Genomic DNA, 26,372 nt, shown 5'->3' with positions numbered 1-26,372 from the left:
TAGAGCGCGAATTCAAAGCAGGGTTTGTCATGGAATAAGCAATATGATGTATATAAATTAAACCTTGGTTCACTGCGGTGCATACTGGGAAGTTGTGCAGAGGAGCCTGGGAGTGGGCTGGAGAAACCTGCATTCCTGAGAAGCTGTCCTTTTGCCCTTTAAAGGGGGGATTTCTCTCCTGTCAGCCCCCTCCCTCTTGATTTACATGCTAATTGGAGATCTGCTTTGGCTGTGAAAGGATGTCTGTTTTGAGGAGCGTTAGAATCACAAAAGGGCTGTGCCTTAATTGCTCGCACCCTCCCAAGCCAACTTTTTGTCTGAATCACCCTAGGGGTGTTCAGTGGTGGCAGCGATACCGAGAATTCTGTGTATTGTAAAATAGAAGTGTGGGAGAGTGCGCTTCGTCCTGCCTGCGGAGTCCAGCGGCACCTTGGATGGAGCAGGGAGAGACAAGAGAGGTGACTCCCCAACTTCATGACAGGGTTGCTCAGCTATGAAAGCAGCCCTGATACACATGGTTGAGAGCAGCACACAGGGCCGGCCCTACGGCCAGGCTGGGGCGCTGGCCCGCCAGGAGGGCGCATCGCAGCTGCAGCAGCCCGCCCGCTGGCCGCTCTTGCGCACAGTAGCGCCCTCGGCAGTAGCGCTGCACACTGAGCCCGCCCGGCGTGCAGCAGCGCCCTCGGCAGCTGCACTGCGCCTGCCCACTCGCCGTCATGCTGGGAAACGGGGCGGGGGGCGCCGGAGGGATCCGTCGCACCACAGCGCCAGAGGTGCTTAAGACGGCCCTGGCAGCACAGGTGGGCACAGCTCTCTCAAAGCACTCTTGCCTCAATTCTGATGGCAGGGCCAGCCCCCCATGGCCTAGCCTTGTTTCCCTCGCTTATGGGTGACCTCTTCACCTGTTCCCAAAAGCTTTCCCCAAACCACAAGCCCTGGACTTGTGGAACGAGTAAGGAATGAGACAGGAAAATGCACTGGAAACCATGGAACAATCACCACTTGATTCTTCATTTAAGCTGGCACCTTCTGGGCCACCTTTTAAACATGGGCTGAAAACCTGCCTATTCAGGCATTTAATAATACCTTCCACAATGGTTAATTGATGTCTTGTTTTAAATGCTTTTACATGGTGTTTATTGTAGCTTTATCATTTTAAAGATAGCATTGTGGTATAGAGGCAACTCCCTGTTTCTGCAGGGGTTGTGCTCCGCATCAAAGTGTGTGTCTGTGGAGCATCATAAGCCCCCCTCCCTCTTCTGCATCCAAAAGGACCCGTGTCTGTGGTTGCATGTCAATTGGATGTGCCTAAAATGGCTGACACCTGCATACATTTTTTAAAAAGAATAAACAACCTCCATGTACACAGATCAGCATGAAGTCTCCATGAATAGGTTGCCTGGAAGAGCCCAGTGCTAGTTGACTAAGATATCTTTCTTTCCCAGCTTTGGGACAGAATTGACAGACAGCAGCTGGTGAGAGTACAGATGTATGTCTAAGAAAAAAGAGAGGCCGTGCCATCAAAAGTTTTATTTATGGTAAATACAAAACAGTTTTGTGGGCCAGATAAATAGTGTACATACAGTGTAACATCAAGACGGAGTGTGCACTCCCTTGGTGCTTTTCCTTGCACAGGCGACCTTGCACAGGTGAACAGGAGCACATTGTCTCTGTCACCATACAAGTGTCTGAATCATTCAGAAGATCTTCGGTGCTCACACCAACATTCAGAGTTTGGCAATGTCAATAGTGGTTTTGTTGAAGAACAGAAACAAGGCTGGCAAGCAAGTCTTGAATCCCAATGGTTTGCAAATGAGAAATTTAACACTCTTCCAATGGGAGCAGGGGCGAGGCTTGGATTTGGGTCATTTACTGGAGGCAGGGGACTTTAAAGGCAAAGGCGGCGGTTCCTCGTGGAAAGATGCTCAGTTGCTAAACAGGCGTTTGCCACGTCACAATTCTCTTTAGAGATTCTTAGAGCACTTTGGGGGGGGGGGGAATTTAATTGCCCAAGAAGAGCCATGCAAGGAGATCAGGTGATGGGGTGTCTGTGGAAATTTTTCCAAGTCTGCTTCGCTTTCTTGTTACCGCTGCAGGTGATAAAAGCCCAAGATGTTAAAACTCTTAATGTCAAGGTCACCTCTTCGCCAAGGCATTTGGGGGCTGGAGGCAGAGAACCAAAAGGGTCCTCTGTGCACAGCAACACTATCTATCCAGATGCTCTCCTCCTGTGCAAGCCTTTCTGAAGCCTCCCCTTCAATTCAGTGGGGCTTGTGTGCAGGTGACCCTCCTGATTCTTTGCCCTGCCTGCCTGCATGGAGGGCAATGGGTGTTTTCTTCCCACAGGCCCCAAATGCCTTGTGCTCGTTCTGCTCACTTTCATAAACATGCTTTCTGCAAGCTGAAGTTAAAACAACTCGCCCCCCCTCCAAACATGGCATTTTGAGTGGTTGCAGTTGCACCTCAAATTTTAAACACGCAGGGGCAAATGGACAGCATTCTGAGAGCCTCAGCTTTCAATTGTTAAGGAAAGCAAGTTTCCAGCCCTGAGAAAATATGCTTGGGAGTGTATGGAACATGTTTGCTGAAAGATCGGAAGCTGCAGAGGGGGTGAGGGTAGCTGAATAAGCTTCTCAGTGGCTGGGAGTGTAACAATGATGTTCCACAGAGTTCTTGGACCCTTCTCCATGATTTGGAGAAACAGAATAAATTATGGAAAGGAATTAAGCTCACAGAATGAATTATGAAATGCACTCAATCTGTTGCAGACTTTCAATAACGTTTTAAAATACATTGCCCTGGACAAAACCTTCAGAGATTGACAGTGGGGCCTCCCTCAAAGAGGGGTCCAAATCTGCCAGTACCCCAAACTTTGCTAAAGTTTTCTATATTTGCCAAGGATTCTGCAGTCTGACAAGACCTTAAAATCCTTCAGCATCAGAGATGAGACAAAGTCTTGAGAAAAAAAATCAACTGCTGGCATGATGCCATTTCCTAAGGAGAGGCTAAGATATTTTAAGTAATAAAACTTCAAATTATGTGCATTTCAGGCAAGGAAGTTTAAATACTTGTTAGCAAAATTGTACCACAAATTATAGCCTAGGCTTACAGCAAGTTGTTGGCAACTAGAATCCTGTCAAGGCTTGAAGTAGACTGTGGATTTGGAAGGGGAAACATCAGCCCCCTTTTTGTATTCCACCACCAACAAATCAATTTCCTGCCTCTCCCACAGTCATTTGGTCAGCCCTTGGAGAACAATAAATGAAACATGATGCACCCATTTTCAAGAGAGTGATAAGATGATAAAGATGCTCTGCCAGACTGTAGCTCATCAGGCTGCATTTGGAGGAACAGCCTATATTAAGGAAAAAGTAAAAAGAAAACCACCACTCACTTCTGTGGACTTGGAAAGCCATTTTTTTAGGGTGGGGAAGAAGAGCCCTCATTCAGCTTCCTTCCTGCTTAGTCAGCAACTGTCTTCATGGGGCTGATACCTACCCACAACTTCCCACCTGCTGTCTGAAATAATCCTGCCCACAGGCAGCTCTACCATTTCTTCCAGAGCTTTCTGTCAACCAGGCAACACAACCCCCATTTCTTCAGGCCCAGCCTGCATCTCACCACAGGCAGGCAAGGCCTCCGTGGAGCTTTTCATATCCCACCTGGCGCCCAATGCCCAAGATTTCAACTGTGTTCGGAGAGCATTATTTCTGCAAAAAGTTTAACTAAGCCAGGAAGCCTGCTTGATGCAATTTGGAGTAGGTGAGCTAACTTCATGGCATCCAGGAGGACTTGGGAAGGAAATCATTTTCCAGCCAGTAGACTGGGAGGCTTGTTCTAAAGAGTTTTGCCACAGTCTGAGCATGATAGATACTTATGATGATTCACAACCTCCAGTTTAGTTTCCCCTTTTTCAGTTATGTGGCAAAGTCTGTTTGTATGAGAAACATAACAAATGTAATGGTATCTTGTCTGAGGATTTATGCCACATTGGGTGAAGAGCATTGCAATACCTTTGAAATAGCATTTTCTTAAGTTTATTTTTTTATAGAATGCTGTTCCTTGGATAGCAACACAACGTTCATCTCCCAGAAAAATACTATTTTACTGGCCAGCCGTTAAATTTCCAGATATTTTTCTTCACAGTTGATAAAAGCAGCTTTTGATTTCCCCTGCAAAATGTAACATTTGTAAAAGTATGGGGAAGGGAGCAGTGGGTAGGAGAGATTCCACAGAAGTGGCATCCTCTCTGATATTACACCTCATGGATCACATCTAGGGATGTTCAAGCACAAATTCATAATATAAGCCAGTTCTTCACTAAAATGAGCGAGAAAAGCTGTTGAGATTAAGACTGAGATGTGTTTTGTATTAACAGACTGGTACTGGCTAGGGCTGATGGGAATTGTAGTCTCAAACATCCAGAGGGCAACAGGTTAGCAAAGGCTGATTTAAGCGAGAGGTATACTTAAACAAAAAGGCATTTTCCTTCATGAACCTGCTACTCTGCACTTTTTTAAAAAATGCACGTCGGTTTGTCTTCCTTGGGTTACTTTATTCCCACCAAAAGGATAAGTATTCTAATTCCTTGTGGGCTAGAAACCTGAATCCACGCCCCCCCCCCCAAGAAAAAAAAAACCACTGCACAAAGAATGGGGTGACGCGTGGCAATGTGCCGATATGGATACTTGTAGTGCAAACAGTTACCGAGAAAGTTCCCCCAACATTTAGAGCGAAGCAGCCCTATATGACACTGGAGAGGACAAATACTTTCCCTCCATAAAGCCAACACATTCAAATGTCTGGTTTCTCTGGGACATGGCTGCTGCCTCAGTCTTGGAAGGAAAGAGGACACAAGAAAAAGAAAGAAAGAAAGAAAGGGAGGAAAAGAGGAAGAAGAAAAAGAAGAAAACTCAACAGCAGTTCCATTTGGGAAGCTTATTTGAATCATGGACTTCTAAACACCGTCTTCCTACATATTATAATACCAAAGTCCTTAACGCTAGTCAAAGAGAATAATAAATAGATCAAAACTTCTGATTATGATATAATACTGACTTTATAACCCTTGTGTAAAAAAAGTGAGGCTCTCTCTCCTGAGATACAGCAAATAAGGGCAGGATGGGGGGACGGGACCGGACCATAACACTGTACCATCAGACCAGCGCACCGTAGCTGAAGAGTCGAGAAACAACAGCCCACCCTCTGCTTCTCTCCTGCCCCAAAACCTATTTCAGGAAGTGCCTGGTAATTTCTTCATCTTCTTCCCCTTCAGTTCAGGTTTCTTTCAAGCAAAACCACCAGGGAAAGGTTAGCCTTCATCTTCCCGCAGTTCAGTAGGGAGAAATTTGTATTGCTGCTGACGAATCTGGGCTAGCTTTTTCCTCGCCTCTTCCAGCTCCCGTTCCTTCTTCAGCATCTCCTCCTGTGCTGCAATGATCTAGAAGAATAAAGGACAGTGATGGTGCCACAGAAATAAATCAAGGATGACATAAATAAAATACAGTATTTTACCCAAGGGTTCCACATATACCTGAAAACGTGTGTACTCAAAGCCATGTAAACGCCTCCACATGAGCATGCCTAGGACTCCAAAGCTGGAAAACCTGGTGCAAAAAGAGCTCTTAAGCTCTCTGCTTTGCTTACTGGGCAAGGCCCCACACAGCACACCAGGTCTGGGATGCTCTCATGAGATCTCATGGGGCTATCTGAGAGATCTCACACAACCACCACCAGGCTTCCAGAGATGGCGTGCTGAGAGGGCCTTGCATGGTAAGCAAGGCAGAGAACTCAAAGCTCTTTTCACACCAGGAAAACCTTGCAGGCATTTAATTCCTGCAATTTCAATTGGATGGCCTTCAAACGTGCAAGGTTGGAATTGCACAAGTTATATGTGCGTTAGATGTGATCATACTGTATGTTGAAGCTGATTGCAGTCGCTCTGCACATGCAGGGAACTGAAACCCAGCAGATTTCAGAATGTCATGCAGAGTCTCATTTACTTTCAGAGTCTTATTTTTCATAGAACCCAAGGTGGCAGGCAGGCATGAGGTCCTCCCTCCAGGCAGTGACCAGGCCCAGTGGGACACATTCAGCCCCTGGTCCTTAGGTTATCACTTTTGCCATCACATAACCTACTGTATTATATGGACTCTTCTCAACACGAGACCATGTTGAGAGAAAAGATGAAAATGACGGACAGGTGAAAGATTGTTGCTGACCTGTGCAATGCCTCCGACGAACTTTGTTTTCACCACGACATCGTCATCATCAGCCTTACCAAACGCCGCCTTCTGGGCTGCCCTGACCAGATTATCCGATGCACGTTTGACAGCATTCCCTGCGGCCTACAGAAGGAACAGATAAAGAAGTGAGCAGTATCAATGGCCAGGGATGATGACAGTTTCATTTCAGCAACATCTGGAGGGCCAAAAGTCCCCACACCTGGTATAAGTCAACCTTCTCCCACCTGACATGCTCCAGATGTTTCTGGACTCCCACCATCTGATGAAAGTCCAACAACATCTGAAAGACAACCGCTTGGGGAAGGCGGCTCTAAGCTTTCTTTGGGGGGGGGGGCGTCCTGAAGGGCCTCATGCTCCTGCCTCATCTCTTCAGGTCATCTTTGGAGCCTTATCTCTGCACCCTTTCAAATCTAAAACCAGGCAGGGGTACTATATGAAAGCTGGTAACAGGGCCGTCTTAAGCACCCCTGGCGCCATGGAGCGACAGATCCCTCTGGCGCCCCCCGCCCCGTTTCCCAGCGCAGTGGGCGGGCGGGCAGGCACAGCGCGGTTGTTGGACCGGCCGGCCAGCGGGCGGGCGCAGCTCGCGCCGCCCTCCTGGCGAGCCGGCGCCGTGGTGCCCTGCGCCACCGGGGGTCTACCTAGAGCCGGCCCTGGCTGGTAACCAGATCCTAAGCCATTTCTGCCTTTACAGATAAGAATGAGGACCAAAAACTGAGCCTGGATAGGAATAGCAAATAAACCTACTGGAGTTCCACATAAAAAAGGGTCTCTTACAGGGGTCCCCAGACTTACCGGCGTTTGGGCCGGTTCCCACCGCGCCGATCGCGCGGCGGGCCGGAGGACGGGGGAGCGCGCGCCCATGTGCATGCACACGGGCGCTTACTGGCGCGGTGGCGCGCTTCCAGGATGGAAAAAGCGCCGAAAATCCGTTGTGCGCATGCGTATGGGCCTCCCCCGACCCGGAAGTGCACCAGAAATGACCTCTTCCGGGTCGGGAGAGGCCCATACGCATGCGCACAAAGGATTTTCGGCGCTTTTTTCCCGACCCGGAGGAGCGCTGCCGTGCTGCGCGCCGTAAGAGCGGGCGGCGGCGGGGGTCGTCGCGGGCCGGATTGGCAGGCCAATTGGGCCGCATCCGGCCCCCGGGCCGTAGTTTGGGACCCCCTGGACTTTACACTTGAGCCTGCTGACCATTAATGCCACAAAGCATCCAGTTCATTTAATGAACTTTCACAGCGAGGCCATTGCCACTTATAACGAGCTTTAGAGGAGCATTTGGAGCTACCATTAGAGGGCATAATGTAGTGCAACTCAAGTGTGATGTGGCAGTTCCCTTATTCAGGCATCACTCCAGCCATGAACTTGCTAGTTGGCCTTACGGTAGGCAATAGGTGGGAACCTTTTTGCCCCTGTGGGTTAGATCTTTATCTCACCTCAACTTTTCATCATTATGAAATCAGATGATTGACAGGTGGGTGGTCCTATCTACTTTGACAAGTGGGCAGGACCACATACCTATCAATCATCTGATGTCAAAATGATGTGAGGTGATTTGTTAGGGCAGCTGTCTCCCCAACCCATCTAAATTTGGGGGAAGATAGTGACCAAGCAGGACCAACCTCCCCATGGATCAGTTGATGGACAGGGAGTTCAATCCTGTCTTCTGCAGGCTCACCTATCTAGTTGCATCTCTACCTGCCCCATGTGTGATGTCTAGAAGGGGCAGGTACAGTGAGGGAAAAAAGTATTTGATCCCCTGCTAAATTTGCCCGTTTGCCCCCTGACAAAGAAATGACCAGTCCATAATTTTAATGTTAGGTTTATTGTAGCTGTGAGAGGCAGAATAACAACAGGAAAACCCCCAGAAACCCAGAAGACAGAAGTCAGAGATTGATGTGCATTGTAATGAGTGAAATAAGTATTTGATCCCTTTCCAAAAGATGACTTAGTACTTGGTGGTAAAGCCCTTGTTGGCAATTACAGAGGCCAGATGTTTCTTGTAGGTGGCCACCAGATTTGCACACATCTCAGAAGGTATTTTGTCCCACTCCTCTTTGCAGATCCTCTCCAAGTCAGTAGGATTTCGAGGCTGATGTGTAGCTACTCGAACCTTCAGCTCCCTCCACAGATTTTTGATGGGATTAAGGTCTGGAGACTGGCTAGGCCACTCCAGGACCTCAATGTGCTTCTTCTTGAGCCACTCCTTTGTTGCCTTGGCTGTGTGTTTTGGGTCATTGTCATGCTGGAATACCCATCCTTGACCCATTTTCAATGGCTGAGGGAAGGAGGTGCTCACCCAAGATTTGACGATACATGGTCCCATCTATCGTCCCTTCGATGTGGTGAAGGTGTCCTGTCCCCTTAGCAGAAAAACACCCCCAAAGCATAATGTCCCCCTCCATGTTTGACGGTGGGGATGGTGTTCTTGGGGTCGTAGGCAGCATTCCTCCTCCTCCTCCAAAAATGGCAAGTTGAGTTGATGCCAAAGAGCTCGATTTTGGTGTCATCTGACCATAACACTTTCACCCAGTCCTCCTCTGGGTCATTCAGATGTGCATTGGCAAACTGCAGACATACATGTGCTGTCTTGAGCAAGGGGACCTTGCGGGCTCTGCAAGATCTCAGTCCTTCACGGCATAGTATATTACCAACTGTTTTCATGGTAACTATGGTCCCAGCTGCCCTGAGATCATTGACAAGTTTCCCCCCCCCCCGTGTAGTTCTGGGCTGCTTCATCACCGTTCTCCTGATCATTGCAACTCTACAAGATGAGATCTTGCATGGAGCCTCAGACCGAGGGAGGTTGACAGTTATTTTGTGTTTCTTCCATTTGCGAATTATTGCACCAACTGTTGTCACCTTCTCACCAAGCTGCTTGGTCTTGTAGCCCAGTCTAGGCTTGTGCAGGTCTGCAATCTTGTCGCTGACATCCTTGGACAGTCAAGGTGGCTATTTTGGAATCTGCTGGATTGATTGCTTCTGTCGACAGGTGTCTTTTGTATAGGTACTGTAATGAGCTGGGATTATAGGTAAGACCTCTCCCTTACAGCAGGTGCTTCTGATCTCAGCTCCTTACATATAGTGAAAATACCATACTGATGATGATAGGAGGAAGGTAACAAACAATAGAGAGAGAGCAAGTGCCGGGCAAGTCCCTGGCGAGTTAGCAACGCCCATCATAACTGCAAGCTATGGTATTTTTACAGGTTTTGCTGGCGTGACGGTTTCCCTTTAAAAGCCTTCAAAATCCTCCTGTTCATCATCTGATATCATAAGTACATCAATGACATCTTGTGGTACATTTGTAAGGCAGTCATCGTATGGATCGAATTCCGTATCAGATGATGTGGTCTCAGCTTCAGCTTCCTCTTCATCTTGCCCCAAGTAGTCGTCCTCCATACCATCTAATGAATTTGATATGCCACACTTCTTGAAAGACTTGATTACTGTTTCTGCATCAATATCATTCCAGGCTTTTATGACAAACTTGCACAAAACCTCCAACTGTGGAGCACGCATGTTTCCTCCTTTTGTGAATGACCTTTTTGCCGTTAACCATCCATTCATTCCACTGTTCTCGAATGCGATTTTTAAATGGCTTGTTTAGGCACACATCCAGTGGCTGTACCAACGATGTCAATCCTGCAGGAATAACTGCCGCATCTGTGTTTAGTCTTGCAAGCCTTTGCTTGGTGCTGGGAGTTAAATGAGCCCTGAACATATCCCACACCAGTAGACTACGTTTTTTTAATAAGTCCACATGGTCGCCTGTTCCATACATTATCAAACCATAGCTTTACCCCTTCTTCATCCATCCAGCCGTTTTCATTCAATGTACAAAACAACCAACAGGGAACTTGAGTTTTGGCATTGTTTTTCTTTTAAAAATAATCATTGGTCTCAGTTTGGCACCATCAGCTGTGCATCCTAGTACCACTGTAAAACTGGACTTCTCATGTCCTGTTGTTTTAATTAAAATGGTTTTTTCACCTTTTTGATGGACAGTTTTATTTCCAACCATATCAAAATTCATTGGAGTTTCATCCATATTTCCAATACTACTTAACACATAGCCATGTTTAGTGCGCTGTTGTATTACGTATCGAAGGAAACTATCTACTTTGCTATCAAGATCTGCAGGTAATTTTTGGGCAATTTTTGTCTTTTGCCTCAGTACCATATTATGCCTTCCCATGAATCTAGTACACCAGGATACAGTGGCCTTAAATCTGTTGCTGTGATCTGGCTTAGATTTGGCCCACTGAAGTGCAAATAAACGCAAATAACTGTTTTGGTGATGCTCATTCACCATGTCTGCTACATGTTTTTCGAGTTCTGGCCAATGTGGGGTGCCTCTTCTTAATGCACAATTACCCCTTGGCATACTCTTTAATGCTTTTTCATTTGCTTTCCAGTCCCGAACCATCTTTTCTGTTACTCCATATTGTTATTTTGCCTCTCACAGCTACAATAAACCTACCATTAAAATTATGGACTGGTCATTTCTTCGTCAGAGGGCAAATTTAGCAGGGGATCAAATACTTTCCCTCACTGTAGGTGTGATAGGCTAAACCGCGCCTTAGGCTCCCCACCTCTGCAAGATGGAGGTAACAATACTGGCCTACATTGCAAGGCTGTTGCGCTGAATCAATGCAAGGCATGGCGAGGATACCGAATCTGACCTCCTGCATCAAGCTAAGCAGCTTTCACAAAAGGTGAGAGATTTGAGCCATGCAACCTTCCTTACCTGCAGCCTCCTCATGGCCTCCGAGTCCTGATCTGCTTTCACTTTACAAGCCACCAGCAACTGTGCTGTGGACGCTGCCACTTGCTTGGCAGAGGAGATCAGTTTCTCCTCGCTGGCGTGGCCTTGGACTGAAGCATTGGCAGCTTCGCAGAGGTTGCTGGTGGCAGCCGCCACCATTCGGGCCTGGAAGGGGCGACAACAGAATATCAGGCCTAGCTTTATTTCTGGGTCAGGCCAGTGGTCCCCTAGGCTCAGGTAGGGTCAGATGGAAATAAAATCTAAAATGCCTGCCAACTAGTACATGGGATATGATGCAGCGGGTTGTTCTACTACTGAAATGGACAGGATCTGCGCTGGAATCATGTCCAACAGCAAAATCCATCTTCTGGTCTTCTGCTTCCCTTGACCCCCAGTGAGACCCTGTCTGATCCCAGGGCCTCAAGATCTGTTGAGAAGGGTGGGCAGGAGAGAGAGGCAAAAAGTGTGTGACTCTCTCTGCCTTTATACAATATGCTGTATTCCAGTCAAACAAAACCCAGAGGTTTCTATTTCATAATCCCCCCTAAATTATATCCTACTTGATTGTAAAGACAAGCCAACCGTCAAGACAGTTTACAAAGGTTTCACACCCACCCACCCTTATCTCTATCCACAGAAGCAAGAAGCATTATCACAGTTCAAGAGAGCCAGTGTGGTGTAGTCAGTAAGGGTGTTGGACCATTTCAAATCCCCACTTTGCCACAACTGCCCCTCAGCCTAGGCTCCAGCCTAGTGGGCTGCTCTTAGTAGGCTGCTGTGAGGATGGAATAGGGTGTGGAGAACCATGTACACCACCTTGAGCTCCTTTCTGGAAAAGGTGGGGTATTAATATTAATACAATAAATAAGTCCCATGGACTGCAAGAAGATAAAACCTATCCATTCTGAAGGAAATCAACCCTGAGTGCTCACTGGAAGGACAGATCCTGAAGCTGAGGCTCCAAGACTTTGGCCACCTCATGAGAAGAGAAGACTCCCTGGAAAATACCCTGATGTTGGGAAAGATGGAGGGCAAAAGGAGAAGGGAACGACAGAGGACAAGATGGTTGGACAGTGTTCTCGAAGCTACCAACATGAGTCTGACCAAACTGCGGGAGGAAGTGGAAGACAGGAGTGCCTGGCGTGCTCCGGGCCATGGGGTCAAGAAGAGTGGGACACGACTAAACGACTAAACAACAACAACAAGCACATCAGAAAAGCCAAGCAGGGCCTGGTATGGTTTCAAATTGGGTGGGGGACCATGTGCTGATATTCTTGCATTTCAGGGAGTTGGACTAGGTGGCTCTGATTCTATGAAAATAAAAAAGGGCACAATCCAGCCAGGCAAAAGTGCTCAAGGGCCCCCCAAAGCAGGGGTAGCAAGGGCCATGGCATATGAGGGAGTCCGAGGGAGGCTTGGTAGGCTGCATCCAGCCCCCTACCCTCAGCTTCAACAGGAAATATGAGGGCCTGCAATGCTTCTGTCCCAACTGCAAAGCGACAGGGGGTTGGGAGCATCTTATCAGACCAGCAGAGAGCAGGCTACCTTTGAAAAGGTGGAAGGAGAGAAATCTGGAATAACTCACGGCAGAAATAAGTCCCTGAGACCACTGTCCATCATCAGCTGCATTGGCAGGGCTGGCTCCAACCTAGAAACACAGTTCAGATGAAATTAATTAGCAGGAATTATTAATTACTTATGTGTGCTCTGTGGTGGGATTGATAGCATTAAAGCAACGTTTCATAAAACATTTAGATGGCTTTTGGCCTTGCATCAACATTTGGGGGACATAGGACATGAGCAGCAGCTACCTTATGACAAACGGCTGGGCAGCATTATGGACTCCGGCTGAACTTGCCCTCAAATGGGACTGAGAGGTTCAACCAATATGCATCTGGAAATCTGCTCAGGAGCTCTTGGTGCTTTTCACTACAGGAAAGGCTCCCCCAGATCCACCTGATGGCAGTTAAAAGTTACACCACGAAGCACTACAAGGCACCTTGGGGCACTTAGCTTAACTGTAAGGCCACAAAGCAATTGTCTCACAGCTGCAGGGACCATAAGGGCTGCTGCATTAGTGTGTAAAGCTGCAAGAAAGGAAAGACGGCAAGCTATGTTGCATCTGAACAGTATCGGGAGACAGGCAGATGGGACAGCTGCCCCGGCATCTGTTCCCTGAACTCCACCAGCCGATGTGACATCTCATAGTTAAGTGGTGACTTACATTTTCATGGAAGGAGACTTGCTCACTAACCTTGCCCTGGGCAACCAGCTCCCTCTGAGCTGCAGACGCGGACTTGACAAGCGCGCTGGTGGCAGCTGCAATGGATTTAGCTGCTTCGAGGATCTGCTCTTCAAAATCCAGGGTCTCGTCTGCCTGCTGTAACCAGAAGAGGAGACTGTCACCTACAGTTCTCTTGAAATTTCAGCCGTTTTGCCCTTGCCTTTGCTAGGGGGGTTGGACCAGAGGACCCTTTGAGTCCCTTCCAACTCTATAGCTCTATTCTATGATACCATTAAAGTAATAATAAAGGAGCAGGAAGAGACACATTCCACACAAAGCTCTCTTAGTCTTCCTGTGTCAGAAGAAGAATGCAATAAGAGAGGAGGATTAAGCAAAATACTGGCTTTATTTGAAAGAAATGTGGCAGGCATATTTCTGCTGATTTGCTGCTTGGTTAGTCCAGGGGTGACTTGTGCCCCAGGTCTAGGGCAGGGATCATGCTCAAAAGGCATCCCAGGCCAGAGGTCATGTTCTCACCATGTTACTTAGGTGCAAATGGACACCAGTAGTAGAAGAAGCTACCAGCATGTAGCCTGTAAGGCGCTGGTGTTCAAGTGGGGGGGGGGTTGGGATGCTCTATGGGGCCACAGCCTGATCCAAGGGCAACAGCAATACTACCACATACCAGAACATGGGTGTGTTTTTTTTAAAAAAGTTCCAGAAACACGTCTCCAAATGCTTGGGGTAAAGGTGGGTCTGACATCTAAAAGGTAAAGGTAAAGGGGCCCCTGACCATCAGGTCGAGTCGTGTCCGACTCTGGGGTTGCAGCGCTCATCTCGCTCTATAGGCCGAGGGAGCCAGCGTTTGTCCGCAGACAGCTTCCGGGTCATGTGGCCAGCATGACAAAGCTGCTTCTGGCGAACCAGAGCAGCGCACGGAAACGCCGTTTACCTTCCCGCCGGAGCAGTCCCTTTTTATCTACTTGCACTTTGATGTGCTTTCGAACTGCTAGGTGGGCAGGAGCTGGGACCGAGCAACGGGAGCTCACCCCATTGCAGGGATTCGAACCACCGACCTTCTGATCAGCAAGCCCTAGGCTCTGTGGTTTAACCCACAGCACCACATGGGTCCCGGACTGACATCTACTGATGACTATTGCAGCAAGTGATTTGATGGTGTTGGGTGGTGAAACTCTGGAGCAGGCAGGAGAAACCTGTGGTCCATTCAGAGTGGACTGGCTCAAGTCATTCTGCTGCAGAGGGCAAATTTATTCCAGAAGCCAACCGGACTGGCTGCTGAATCTCACTTCAGCACTGGCAGCGGAACACTTGGGACAGCTTCCTCCACTGCACCCAAGGACAGCAGGCTTGTTTGGAGGGAGACCAGGTTCCTTACATATGTAGTGCAGAGAGGCTGGGGACAAAAGGCCCCGGAAAGAGGGAAGCAGGACCTGAAAGGGCAGAAGGCCAAAGAGGGCCGGAAGGAAGACCCCTTGGAGGGGAAGGTGCAGGACTTGGGAGATAGAGGGTGCAATTAAAAGAGGGGAGAGAGAGGGGGAAAGAATCATCAGTAGTAAGAGCGGCCTCTGGCCAAGAGCTACTGATACAAGGACCTGTTTTTTTTTGCATACTGTATAGGCTCAGCAGAGATTAGCACACAGAGAAAGCTGAGTTCAGCACTGTTAAGTCACCCTTGTTCTCTGTAAGCTTGCTGCCCATTACGTGTAGCTCAAGAGCGAAGTCATGTTAAGATCTTTTTGGCTGGGCCAGACCAAAGGTACCAGTATCAGGTGCCTGGCCACGATCTGCCATGCACCTCCAGATGCTTCCAAGCAAGGCAGGTAAGTGATGGATTTCCCTTCTTATTTCTCCCAGGAGGCTGCACTCAAGGGTATACTGCCTCTGTATGTGGGGGTTCCAGCGGACAGTAACAGCTGTTAAGCCGTAAAAGGGCCTATCTCTCCACCACAGTTTTTCTTATTCTTTTGGTTTATTTTACAAAGCCAGCTATGCTACAGAAGCCACCACTACTACCATGTCAGGTGGCAGGGAGTTCCAAGTCCGCCATCTTCCCACGATGCTTGAAAGAGGGAGCTTGGTTTTTTCCACTGTATGTACCCTCTTAACCAGATCAAAAGAAGAAGCAGAATCGGCAGGCAGTTCTTCTAAACCTTTAACAAGCCTCTTTGCAAATTCCATATTGCCTCCTGCTACGTTTTCTATATATTTATATATCTCTCATCTAAAAAGTCCCCGGAGACAGAGCGGGACACTGTAGGAATGTTTGATATATAGTTGGCCTAAATAACAACCTAATATATCAAACATATCACACAGAGTCCTGCAGAAAAAAGGCATCCAGGTTTGGACTCAGCTTGAAATACGGATTAGACTCAACAGCAGGAAGTCACAAGGGGGGCTAGATCTCGATAAAACCTCCCCCTGCCCTTCCTCAAACACGGTCCTCCTCCTTCAAATATTGAAGCCAGCAGGGCAAGCTAGATGGGAACCTCAGGGGCACCAGGCTGCATGCTTTTGGGGAGGCGGTCTGAAGGGGTGGCTGGGTGGGCAGCCCATCGCCAGAGCAGAGCATCACTGCCCTCTACCTGCATCCTAGCAGAAATCGTGGAAAGCCATTTATATCCCTATCGCAGTACACAAAGCAGAGACAAACTGATTTCATTTACTCAACATGAATAACTTCCTATAAGACTTTCATATCAGGAAGCATCTTGATAAATGAAGAATCGTATCGTAGCACCAACAGGCAATGCAGGAGCCCTCCACCGCCTCCCCTCCTCTCAACCTTGCTGTGCAAAATACTTTGACATTCAACAGAGGAGGTGATCTGCTGTGATGCAGACTTTGTGTACAACACAAAGTGCAATATAGAGTATAGAATATCCTATACTTCTGCAGTGAGGAGTCTGTGATGTGGAAATCATCCCTTTCAAACCAGCATGCTTTTCCCCTGATATTTTTACACAATGTTTTCTGATTTAGCTAGGTCTGGGGCAGGGGGGGGGGGACCTGCCTCTGATCACCAGGAAATCCTTCCCGGCCACTCCTCTTGGGTTTTGCCAAATGTCCCCCCCTAAAATGTTCTACGCAAAATCGACAATTTTGTCCCTCAAATCTCTTCTTTATTTTAAGCCTTTGCTGATAATATTGTGAGGATAATCTTTCCTTCTGGAGGGGCCTAATTTTCTTTATATATTTCCAGGACAGAATGGTTCTCTGGAGTCCCTGGACCACAAGAAGGATCAACTTTGCTAGGGGAGTTTTGAAGAGATACAAAAAAAGGTGAGTCGCCCTTGTACTTAAGATCTTCTGATGCGACCCTACTCCAGATTCCACCAGGTTTCAGTGATGCCTATTATGTCGTATTTAGTTTGCTGTACCAAGAGCTCAAGTTCATCTTGTTTATTTCCCATGCTCTGTGCATTAGTATACAGACATTGAAGACCATTGATCATCCCCCCATGTCTCTGGGAGCCATTTTGGACTCACAGCTGCCCATGGAGGTGCAGGTCAATTCTGTGTCCAGGGCAGCTGTCTACCAGCTCCATCTGGTATGCAGGCTTAGACCCTACCTGCCCGTGCACTGTCTCGCCAGAGTGGTGCATGCTCTAGTTATCTCTTGCTTGGACTACTGCAATGTGCTCTACATGGGGCTACCTTTGAAGGTGACCTGGAAACTACAACAATTCCAGAATGCGGCAGCTAGACTGGTGACTGGGAGCAGCCGCCGAGACCACATAACACTGGTCCTGAAAGACCTAAATTGGCTCCCAGTACGTTTCCGAGCACAATTCAAAGTGTTGGTGCTGACCTTGAAAGCCCTAAATTGCCTCGGTCCAGTATACCTGAAGGAGTGTCTGCCCCCCCCATTGTTCTGCCCGGACATTGAGGTCCAACGGCGAGGGCCTTCTGGCGGTTCCCTCACTGTGAGAAGCAAAGCTACAGGGAACCAGTCAGAGGGTCTTCTCAGTAGTGGCGCCCACCCTGTGGAATGCACTCTCACCAGATGTCAAAGAACAACTACCTGACATTTAGAAGACATCTGAAGGCAGCCCTGTTTAGGGAAGTTTTTAATGTGTGACCTTTTAATGTATTTTTAATCTTTGTTGGACGTCGCCAAGAGTGGCTGGGGAGACCCAGCCAGATGGGTGGGGTACAAATAATAAATTATTATTATTATTATTATTATTATTATTATTATTATTATTAATTTGGGTGAAGTGAGCTTGACCTGTCTCTTGCTCACCTTAGGCTTGGCTCTTGGCTTTAACTGCTCCAACTTCTTTGCAGCAGCTTCAATCGATGCAGCAGCTCCCAACAACTCTGTCTCGGCAATGACTGTGGGGTCCTCTGGATCTACCCATTCGGTGCCTGCAGGGAGGTTTGGTTTTTTTAAAAAAAGAGAAGAACCATCACACCAGTTACTGTAGCAGCAGAAGCTGGAACAGACCATGGCTCCTGCCTCCATGCCCCAAACATGATGTTAGAAGTAAAAAGGAAAAGGTGGAGTCAGGAGGGACCTCTCCACCTCACCCAACCCCCCTCTTGCTTATTAGGGGTTTGGACTGCGCTGTAAGTATGCATGCTGCATGTCACCTAGTTAAAGAAATATTAGTTGATTAATTGTATGAGGCTGAGTTGAATTGTATGCAAACTTTTTATCATCTTTATGCATTTTCAGTAGTAAATATAGCCGAATCACATGCAAACTTGATTAATTAAAAACAATAATGTTGAAGCAGACACACATATTTGTTGCTTTTAGATGATGCATTTGGTTGTCCTGGCAAGTGCCATCTACCCCCCCCCCCAAATGTGTGTGTGTGAGTGTGAGTGTGTGTGAGTGTGAGAGATATCTTCTAAAATGCTGCTCATAGCTGCCACATTTTATACTTTTGTTAACTGGAAAGAAACCTCAAACTCAGCCTATCAGAGCACCGTATCAAAACCGATTAATCTAAGAGACTAAGCCTTGCAGCCATACTTCTTATTAACCCCTGTGCTTATAAGGCCCAGTGAAATGAATGTGGTTGACAGGAGATTTCTATCTCTGAGCCCAGAAGGTGAGATCATTTGCATGTTATGACAGCAGAACAGCCAAACTCACCTTTCATTGCTTCGGCTGACTGTATGAGCTCTGTGACAGCACTAGCGACCCTCTTTGACAAGGCAGCCAACTGATGCTTCAGTTCTGGGGTGGGCTTCTGGAGAATCTGGAGGTGCAAATTAGAGTGGAGACTAACATTTTAGTCCTGTGCCAGAAGTTTGCAGATGTTCAATCTTGGTCTGCTACCCAAACAACAGCTGCTTAGGCACCGTTGCTCTTTCTTTTGCAGAACAAGTCCTCCTTCCTGGGTACTTGAGCCCAGCCAATCAGGGTCCACAGAAGCATTGCTACGTCAGTGTCAATTCAGAGTGAGGGCAACCCTTGCTGGAGCAGTTCCTAATTATTTCAAATGGAGCTTCCATCAAAGAAGATCTACTTAGTTGCATTTTCCTCTAAAATAAAAAAGCTCCATATGTTTTAACCTCTCCTTATAAGGAAGGGGGGTCCAACCTCCTCTTGATAGAACAGAAAGTAAGGTTGTTGAGAGTGAATGAGTAGACCCACAGCCTGGGAATCCTGGTATTCTGGGCAAGGACTTGCCCAGCCCTCGCCTCCTAAACTGGCAAGGGAACTCATTGCTAGTTTGGAACGCAAGATGCTTTTCTCACCCTATAATTAACCTGACCTTAGGTATGATTCAATGGCAAATGCCGCACAGAACTCGAAGCCACAATTTGCTCTAACCAGAGTTTTGTCAACAAACCATAAATTATGTCAGAGATAAGCAGACAAGTTGGGGTTTGTTTCTCCAAAGCTTAGTTCATTCCCCAACTGTTCTTGCCTTGTGCCTTGTGCCTCTTGGTGAGAGTCTGGGGTGGTGTGGTGAAACAAACCATGGCTAAGCTGGGTCTGGACATAATGTTAAAGTGACCCATTGTTAAAGTGAGATATGGTTTGTAAGTCATTGCAATTTGATGCCAGAAAACAAACCATGGTTAGTCTATTGGACTGAGTTGGGATATTCGAATAAACTACACTTTGGTGAAACCAACCAAGTTATATGTGAACTGAGCAACAGGAATCTCATAAAATGCATTTGTATCCTTAAGGTCCAAATCAGTTTTTGGTTACGTCCCAGCGCTGAGGCAGAAAGGGAAATTACTGAAGGCTGGTTTTAAAAATATCTAGCAAATCCCTTTTGAGCAATCAAGCTCCTGAATATAAATGATTCTGCTGAGTAGGTTCCTATAATGATATTTAAAAGGTTTCATTCTTCTCACACTGTTTGCCTTGTTAGTGACAGGTGATAACGCAACTGTGCCTTTTGTTTCTGCTTTATCTCTATTCCAACACATGCCTGTTAATTCAATTTAACAGGAAGCTTTACAATACATGTAAAGCAAAATACAAAATACATGGTCCGCTTGCGCTCATCATTGTGCGGGCAATGTAGATGTTTCTATTCAGACGGCTTAATAGCCAAGAGGGAGCTTCTGGCAATTCACTGGCATGATTGGACTCACAAATTACTTAGATGCAGCTGTTTGGAACCCACACCCTGTATTGCTAAGAGTCAGAATGTCAATGGAAGACCACAATGTTCGGGGGGGGGGGAATGGCAGAGGTGACCTTAGCTAAGAGATAAGCCAATGTGCTCACTTCAGTTGTGAGATCCTGGGCGCCACTGGGGATGGGGCAGTGTGGGAGTCAGGCACAGCCAGCTCATCAAGTCTATCAGGACCGGCCCAAGACATTTTGCTGCTTGGGGCAAAACAGAAAATTGTGCCTTCCCTGCTGTGCTCCTCCTCTGCCGCTGCCTGAGGCTACTAACTGGGAAGCCATGGAGTGAAAGCAGTGGGGGATAAAAAAGGAGGCTGAAGAACAGCAGATGGTAGTGGCAGCAGTGGTCCTGCTCTTCCCAGGCAGTGTGAGGGCAACAAATGCAGGAGGTAGTGAATAATAATAATAATAATAATAATAATAATAATAATAATTTGTACCGACCGCCCAACTGGCTGGGTTTCCCCAGCCACTCTGGGCAGCTCCCAACAAAGATTAAAAATACATTAAAATGTCACACATTAAAAACTTCCCTAAACACTCTTGTGCTCCCTGGATCTGCCACCCCTCCCAGCTTCCCCCAATCTGCCTGAGGTGACTGCCTCACGGAGCCTAATAATAATAATAATAATAGTAATAATAATAATTTATTATTTATACCCCGCCCATCTGGCTGGGTCTCCCCAGCCACTCTGGGCAGCTTCCAACAGAAAAATAAAACACAATAATCTATTAAACGTTAAAAGCGTCCCTAAACAAGGCTGCCTTCAGATGGGCCAGTCTTGGAACTTAAACCCTCTGCTGCTCCACAACACCTGGGTTTGTTTTAATAAAGCTCATACAGAAGGTTTCCTGCACCCATACTAGTTGTTACATGGTGCTACTGCTTGAAGTTTCTTCCCCACACACCAAAAATATCTTTGAGCAGCCGTAGAACATAGAAATGTAGAAATTGCCCTTGTTCTGAGTCAGGTCACTGATGGCTAGAACAGCATTTTACAAGCTTGGACTGGTGTTGCCAACTGCAGCCCTATCTGGAGAGGTAATCCATTCTCATCGCATCCGGTCTTGACTACTGTAGTGCACTCAACTACTTAGAGGCAGTCTAGACATGTTACCAGCTACAAAATGCAGCCATTCAAGTCCTGGTGGGCTGTGTGACATCATTATCGCATCAGCTGCATTGGTGGCCACATTTAAAGTGTTGGTTTTAACCTTTAAATCCTTGAATAGTTTGGGTTATTTGTGTGAGCTGAGGGTGAGCTCAGCAGTCGTCCTGTATCACAAGGGGCTTGTGACGTGTCATGTAAACAGGAAGCAGGAAGTACCTGTTGCTATTGTGTATCTGTATATATGACATCGTCTGTTTCTGTTCTGTCTGTTGTGCTGAAGCTTCCATCCAGGATGGATCTATCTTCCCCAGGTTGGAGTTGTTTTAAGAAATAAATCTTACTTGTTTTAATGAACAAGGGAGTGAAAGTGATTTATTTCACGAGCACTGAAAGCTGGAAAGTTTCCGCTGCTACAAGCTGCAGTTTGAACTGTTATCTAAACTTCAGAAGAAAGAATTCTGAGACGTTTAGAAACGAGGTTTGACTTTCGTGATAGAAGCAGAGACTGCGCAAACGGGAGCGCACTGGACAGTTATCTGCTACGCAGCTTGGACCTGGATGCAGGCAAATAGATGCCTGACAAGCGTGCTAAGCAAGGGGTTTTTGCTACGCTTCTACAACTCTGCTGATAGGTTATGGGTCCAATCAATACAGCTTTCATAAGCCTATGAACTGCTGTGGAAAAGTTACTGCTCTTTGGAAAGCCGTAAAAATTCCAGCTGGGAGGTTGTGCAAACAAGGTGCATCAATCTCGCTGGTATCTTCTCTTCCGGAGGTCCGTCTGCTGAAGGAATCGTTGCAACACGTGAGTAAGCTGACAGCCCCGAAGAGAAAGGAGGAGGAGTGTTTGCTTAATGATAGCAGCACAAGCTTCAAAGGTTTTTATTTTGCCCTATTTGCACATCGTTGCCAGAGGGCATGCCTCCCCAGCACTCCTGCTAAATTCCCGTGGCGCAGCATGGAATGCTGTGGTCACGCCCACTCCCTGGGAAGAGAGAGAAAGGGAGATGAGAGGGGGCTGGTCAGCAGCAAATGCTTTGAGAGGCTTTGCTGAAAGGTGAACAAATGGGAAAGAAAGCAAGTTTGCTACGCTCCCAAATGGAGACTTGGCAGTCAGCCAGGATCCACGCCGATCCCTGCATGCCCAACCCCAAAGGTGGGGGTTGTTTTGGCACAACGCAGAGCCAATGAGGCTGAAAATGTCCAGGGTGTCACCCAGTTGCTTGTTGCTGTTTTGGAGCTTTCCTGTGATGCAAAGGGCTGTTTTGCCACAGCTGAAGGCAAGGCTACTTGCGAGGGCTGTTTTGACCAAGGCATGGAAATTTACACTGTGCAAGGCTGCTCAGTTCCCAGGAATGCAATGGGGCCCGTGTGCAAAGTCCTGGAAGATTCCATTGTTGATGAGCAGGGGCATTGTTCCATCCTACGTCATCTTGAAGAAGATACAGGCCAAGGTCGCCAGCTGGGCCACCACCAGATAACGTGTTCTCTGGAGGAGCCTGTGAAAGGCAAGGGAACCACCAGCTTGGGAACCTTGTGTGCTGGCAATCGGTCAGCAGGTGAGTTCCGTCATCTTGTTGTTGCAGCAAGAGATGAAGCAAGTGGCGTGCCAGTTGCTAAGCAACGCTCTGGACTCCAGACCCCTGGTGGTGAAGTCCTGAACTGCAAGAACTTTTTCCCTGGAAGAGGACTAAGTTTTGTAAATGGCATTAAGTCTGACTCTGTACATGCTAATATTGCTAATATTGATGTATTTGATTTGCCATTGATGAAATGTAATTTGTCATCTGTCTTGTCTTCGTTGAAAGATAGTTGCAATGTACATTCTGAGGATGCTATGTGCTCAATGTGCTCAATGGAGGGTGAATTGTTGATGTGTGTGAAATGCAATGTGAATGAGTTTTTTATCCTTGTGACAGGTGAAATCATCTCAGGCACGGCTGAGGTTCAGAGTGCCAGCATTAGTCCACACCACAATTGCGCCCACTTGTGGCAACAAGGTTGTGTGCACATAAGTGAAGTGCAGAAGGTACCAGGTACAGGTACAGATACACAACCAGAGATTTCTGCTGAAGGAATCGTTGCAACACGTGAGTAAGCTGACAGCCCCGAAGAGAAAGGAGGAGGAGTGTTTGCTTAATGATAGCAGCACAAGCTTCAAAGGTTTTTATTTTGCCCTATTTGCACATCGTTGCCAGAGGGCATGCCTCCCCAGCACTTCTGCTAAATTCCCGTGGCGCAGCATGGAATGCTGTGGTCACGCCCACTCCCTGGGAAGAGAGAGAAAGGGAGATGAGATATTGATGTATTTGATTTGCCATTGATGAAATGTAATTTGTCATCTGTCTTGTCTTCGTTGAAAGATAGTTGCAATGTACATTCTGAGGATGCTATGTGCTCAATGTGCTCAATGGAGGGTGAATTGTTGATGTGTGTGAAATGCAATGTGAATGAGTTTTTTATCCTTGTGACAGGTGAAATCATCTCAGGCACGGCTGAGGTTCAGAGTGCCAGCATTAGTCCACACCACAATTGCGCCCACTTGTGGCAACAAGGTTGTGTGCACATAAGTTGACATGCTCTAAGGTTCTTGGTGTTGTTTGTCAACAAGCCAAAGTTACATTATGTGAAGGTTCCAGGTCTGCCAATGTTTCTAGTCAGGCACCTATGCTGACTCAAATGGATTCCTGTAGACCAAGGGAAGCGCTCCGTATGGGCGGAACCCAAATATTTCTGTCAGATGGCCACACCAGAATGAGCTTCACCATACCTCTCAGGAGTACAGGGGAGGAGTTAGGCTTGGTTAGTGAATGGGTTCAAGCTGTGAAGCCAAAGTTTGCCTGTAAGGTGTTTTGTTTTCAGGCCGATCATGGATCGGAATGTGCTGAGGGCACACTGCAAGGTTTCTTTCCACAGGAAGGAAGCAAGCACAGATTGGCAGCTCCAAGGGGGCTACAAGGCTGTGCAGTAGCTGGACAGGATGATACGATTCTTGGAAAGACGTTGTCAGCTATAGTCTTTGTCGCCAGTTTTCTGAGGAAGTTCTGGCCATGCAATTCAACGGTAGGGTGTGAATCCTATTTGTCGCTGTGTAGCGAGGAACCCGAGGTTTCCTTGAGGTTGTTTGAATGGGGAGTCTTTGTGATGCAATCTGAAGACGGTCCCAGGTCCCGAAAGGTAGTTTTTGTGGGATACGAACTTTGTTCCACGTGTTGGATGTTCGTGCGCCCAGGAAAAATTGATGAGTCACGGGTGATACTCAGCGATAGCATTGAGTTCTGTGAGGCACAGGTGTGGATACCTATCCACTACAGTCCTGATGTGCTTACAGTTTTGGCAGGTTCTAGTGTTGATGGACAGGCTGTGTCTGGTTGTGAACCAGCCAGTACTCCATCCACAGGTACTGTTGTGCTAGGTGCTGGACACGCGAGCTGGATGCTCAGCGATGCCCAGCGTAATGCACAGCAGGGAGGAGTTCCAAAGCAAGAGCCTAGGAACACTCTCACACCTCCAGTGCCAAGCACTGGTAGACAAGCCAATAGGGGCAGGTTGTTCCCGCGCCAAGATTCAGGAGCTAACAGCACGCGCAGTAGTTCGCGCTATGCATTTCCTGAGGTCATTGGTACTCAAGCAGGTTTCATCGTGACGTGGTCAGATGAGGATGCAGTTGCTATGTTGAGCAGGTCAGAGAGGGCCACGAAAAGGATATCTACTGACAGATATACAGCCAATAGTCTGTGGGCTTGTATGGATCAGTGTGAGCCAGAAAGCTTCGAGGAAGTTCATCAATTGCCTGAGGAGGTGACCAGGAAGTGGTACAAGGCAATGCAGATGGGGTTAGACTCCATGGAAGCACGGAAGGTGTTTTTCACAGTGGCGCGGCCCGAGGGCCAGCGTGCTGTACATAGTCGCGTGGTGTTTAGGCTTAAAACCACAGCAACTGGAGAATCTCAGTTCAGGGCTAGGTTTGTAGCCAGAGGTTTCTCACTGCTGGAGGAGTTGCATTCTGAAAGTTTTGCACCCGCAGCACCTGAAGCGCTAAGATCTTTGTTATCTACAGCTGCTCAGGAAAGTTTTGTTTTTAACATCAGTGTCGCTTGTCTGAATTCACCGTTGGAGGATATGCTGTACACGCTATCTCCACAAGGGTTTGAGATCATTAAGCCTGATGTTGTCTTGAAGTTACATATACCCATTTATGGTTTGAAGCAGTCAACCGTAAGTTTGGATGAAGGTTTGGAAGGTATAAATTTCCAAGAGAAATTTGCTGATAGTTGTTTTTATCTGGCAGGGTCTAGCCAGGAGCAAATTCTGGTGTTCTGTTTTGTAGATAGCATCAGATGCATTGCAAATACAGAGGCACAGGTGCATTGGTTTGCACAGGAGCTTGACAGGTATTTTAAGCTCAAAGAATTAGGTCCCGTGAGGGTTTACCTAGGTGTCAGGATTGACAGGTCTGCGGATCACAGTTTCTTGCTGAGGCAGGAAGGTAAGATTGAACAGTTGTTTGCAAAGTTCAAGAAGGCTGATAGTGCTAGTATCAGAACACCCTTAGGGATTTGTTTTGTTGAGGATAGTCAGTCCGGGGAACACTCTGAGTCCCAGAGCCCCGGGATGTTCCAATCAGCTCTAAGGAGTTTGTTGAGTTTTACTCAGTGGAGTAAACCAGTTGGTATGTTTGCTGTGAAGAGGCTTAGCCAAGAGGATGCACAGCCCAGTGTGCATGCCCGGAATGGAATAAAGAAAGTTCTTAGGTATCTGGGAGATACTAAGGAGTTGTGTTTTAGGCAGCCAGTTATGAGTACAGCACAGGACACGTGCTGGTCTGGCAGCAACTGGGCCAAGTTGCAGGACAGGGAGTCAGCAACTGAGATAGGTGTGAAGTATGATGATGCTCTGATGGAATGCTATTCCAAGCGTCAAAGCTTTATTACTCTTTTCTCTGCGGAGACTGAGTATGACGCTCTGTCAGGAGTCTGTGGAGCGATTCAGGTTTGCCAATGTTTGGTCCAGAAGGTCAACAGGGAGTGTTGCCAACCCATCACGGTTTGGGAGGACAACCAGCTCTGTTTGATGCTTACTGAGACTGGTTATGTTGTAACCAGTGCCAAACGCGCTGACATTCGTTTTCGGAACGTTTATCAAGGCGTCCACGCAGGATTGGCAAAACTGAGGGATTGCCCGAGCCAGGGAAACCTGGCAGTTGGGTTCACCAAATCTTTGAGTTTCTGGAGACGTAAGGGATTCTGCAAAGGTTTGTGTTTTGCGTAAGGAAGTTCTTTATGCTACCCCTGCGATGCAGGACGAGAGGGGGTGTGAGCTGAGGGTGAGCTCAGCAGTCGTCCTGTATCACAAGGGGCTTGTGACGTGTCATGTAAACAGGAAGCAGGAAGTA

At 47.4% G+C, this 26,372-nt stretch overlaps 1 protein-coding gene across 3 annotated transcripts in view; it reads right to left on the bottom strand.

The window, feature by feature from the left end:
- Window positions 1-1,494: 1,494 nt before the first annotated feature.
- Window positions 1,495-26,372, bottom strand: part of TLN2 (talin 2) — a 185,612-nt gene continuing 160,734 nt past the window's right edge. Inside the window, exons 51-57 of one of the 3 annotated variants that reach the window (XM_060282860.1) lie at window positions 18,366-18,471; window positions 17,505-17,629; window positions 13,268-13,393; window positions 12,599-12,661; window positions 10,996-11,178; window positions 6,222-6,347; window positions 1,495-5,440 (exon numbers count right to left, since the gene is read on the bottom strand). In XM_060282860.1, the coding sequence (XP_060138843.1) occupies window positions 5,312-5,440; window positions 6,222-6,347; window positions 10,996-11,178; window positions 12,599-12,661; window positions 13,268-13,393; window positions 17,505-17,629; window positions 18,366-18,471 (858 nt within the window). In that variant the 3' untranslated portion in view covers window positions 1,495-5,311. The remainder of the gene's footprint in view (window positions 5,441-6,221; window positions 6,348-10,995; window positions 11,179-12,598; window positions 12,662-13,267; window positions 13,394-17,504; window positions 17,630-18,365; window positions 18,472-26,372) is intronic. The other 2 variants (XM_060282861.1, XM_060282859.1) reach the window with 2 other exon arrangements.

This window comes from Zootoca vivipara, chromosome 14, assembly GCF_963506605.1.
Source record: "Zootoca vivipara chromosome 14, rZooViv1.1, whole genome shotgun sequence".
NCBI classification, from domain to species: Eukaryota; Metazoa; Chordata; class Lepidosauria; order Squamata; family Lacertidae; genus Zootoca; species Zootoca vivipara.
This window is presented reverse-complemented; position numbering and strand designations above follow the sequence as displayed.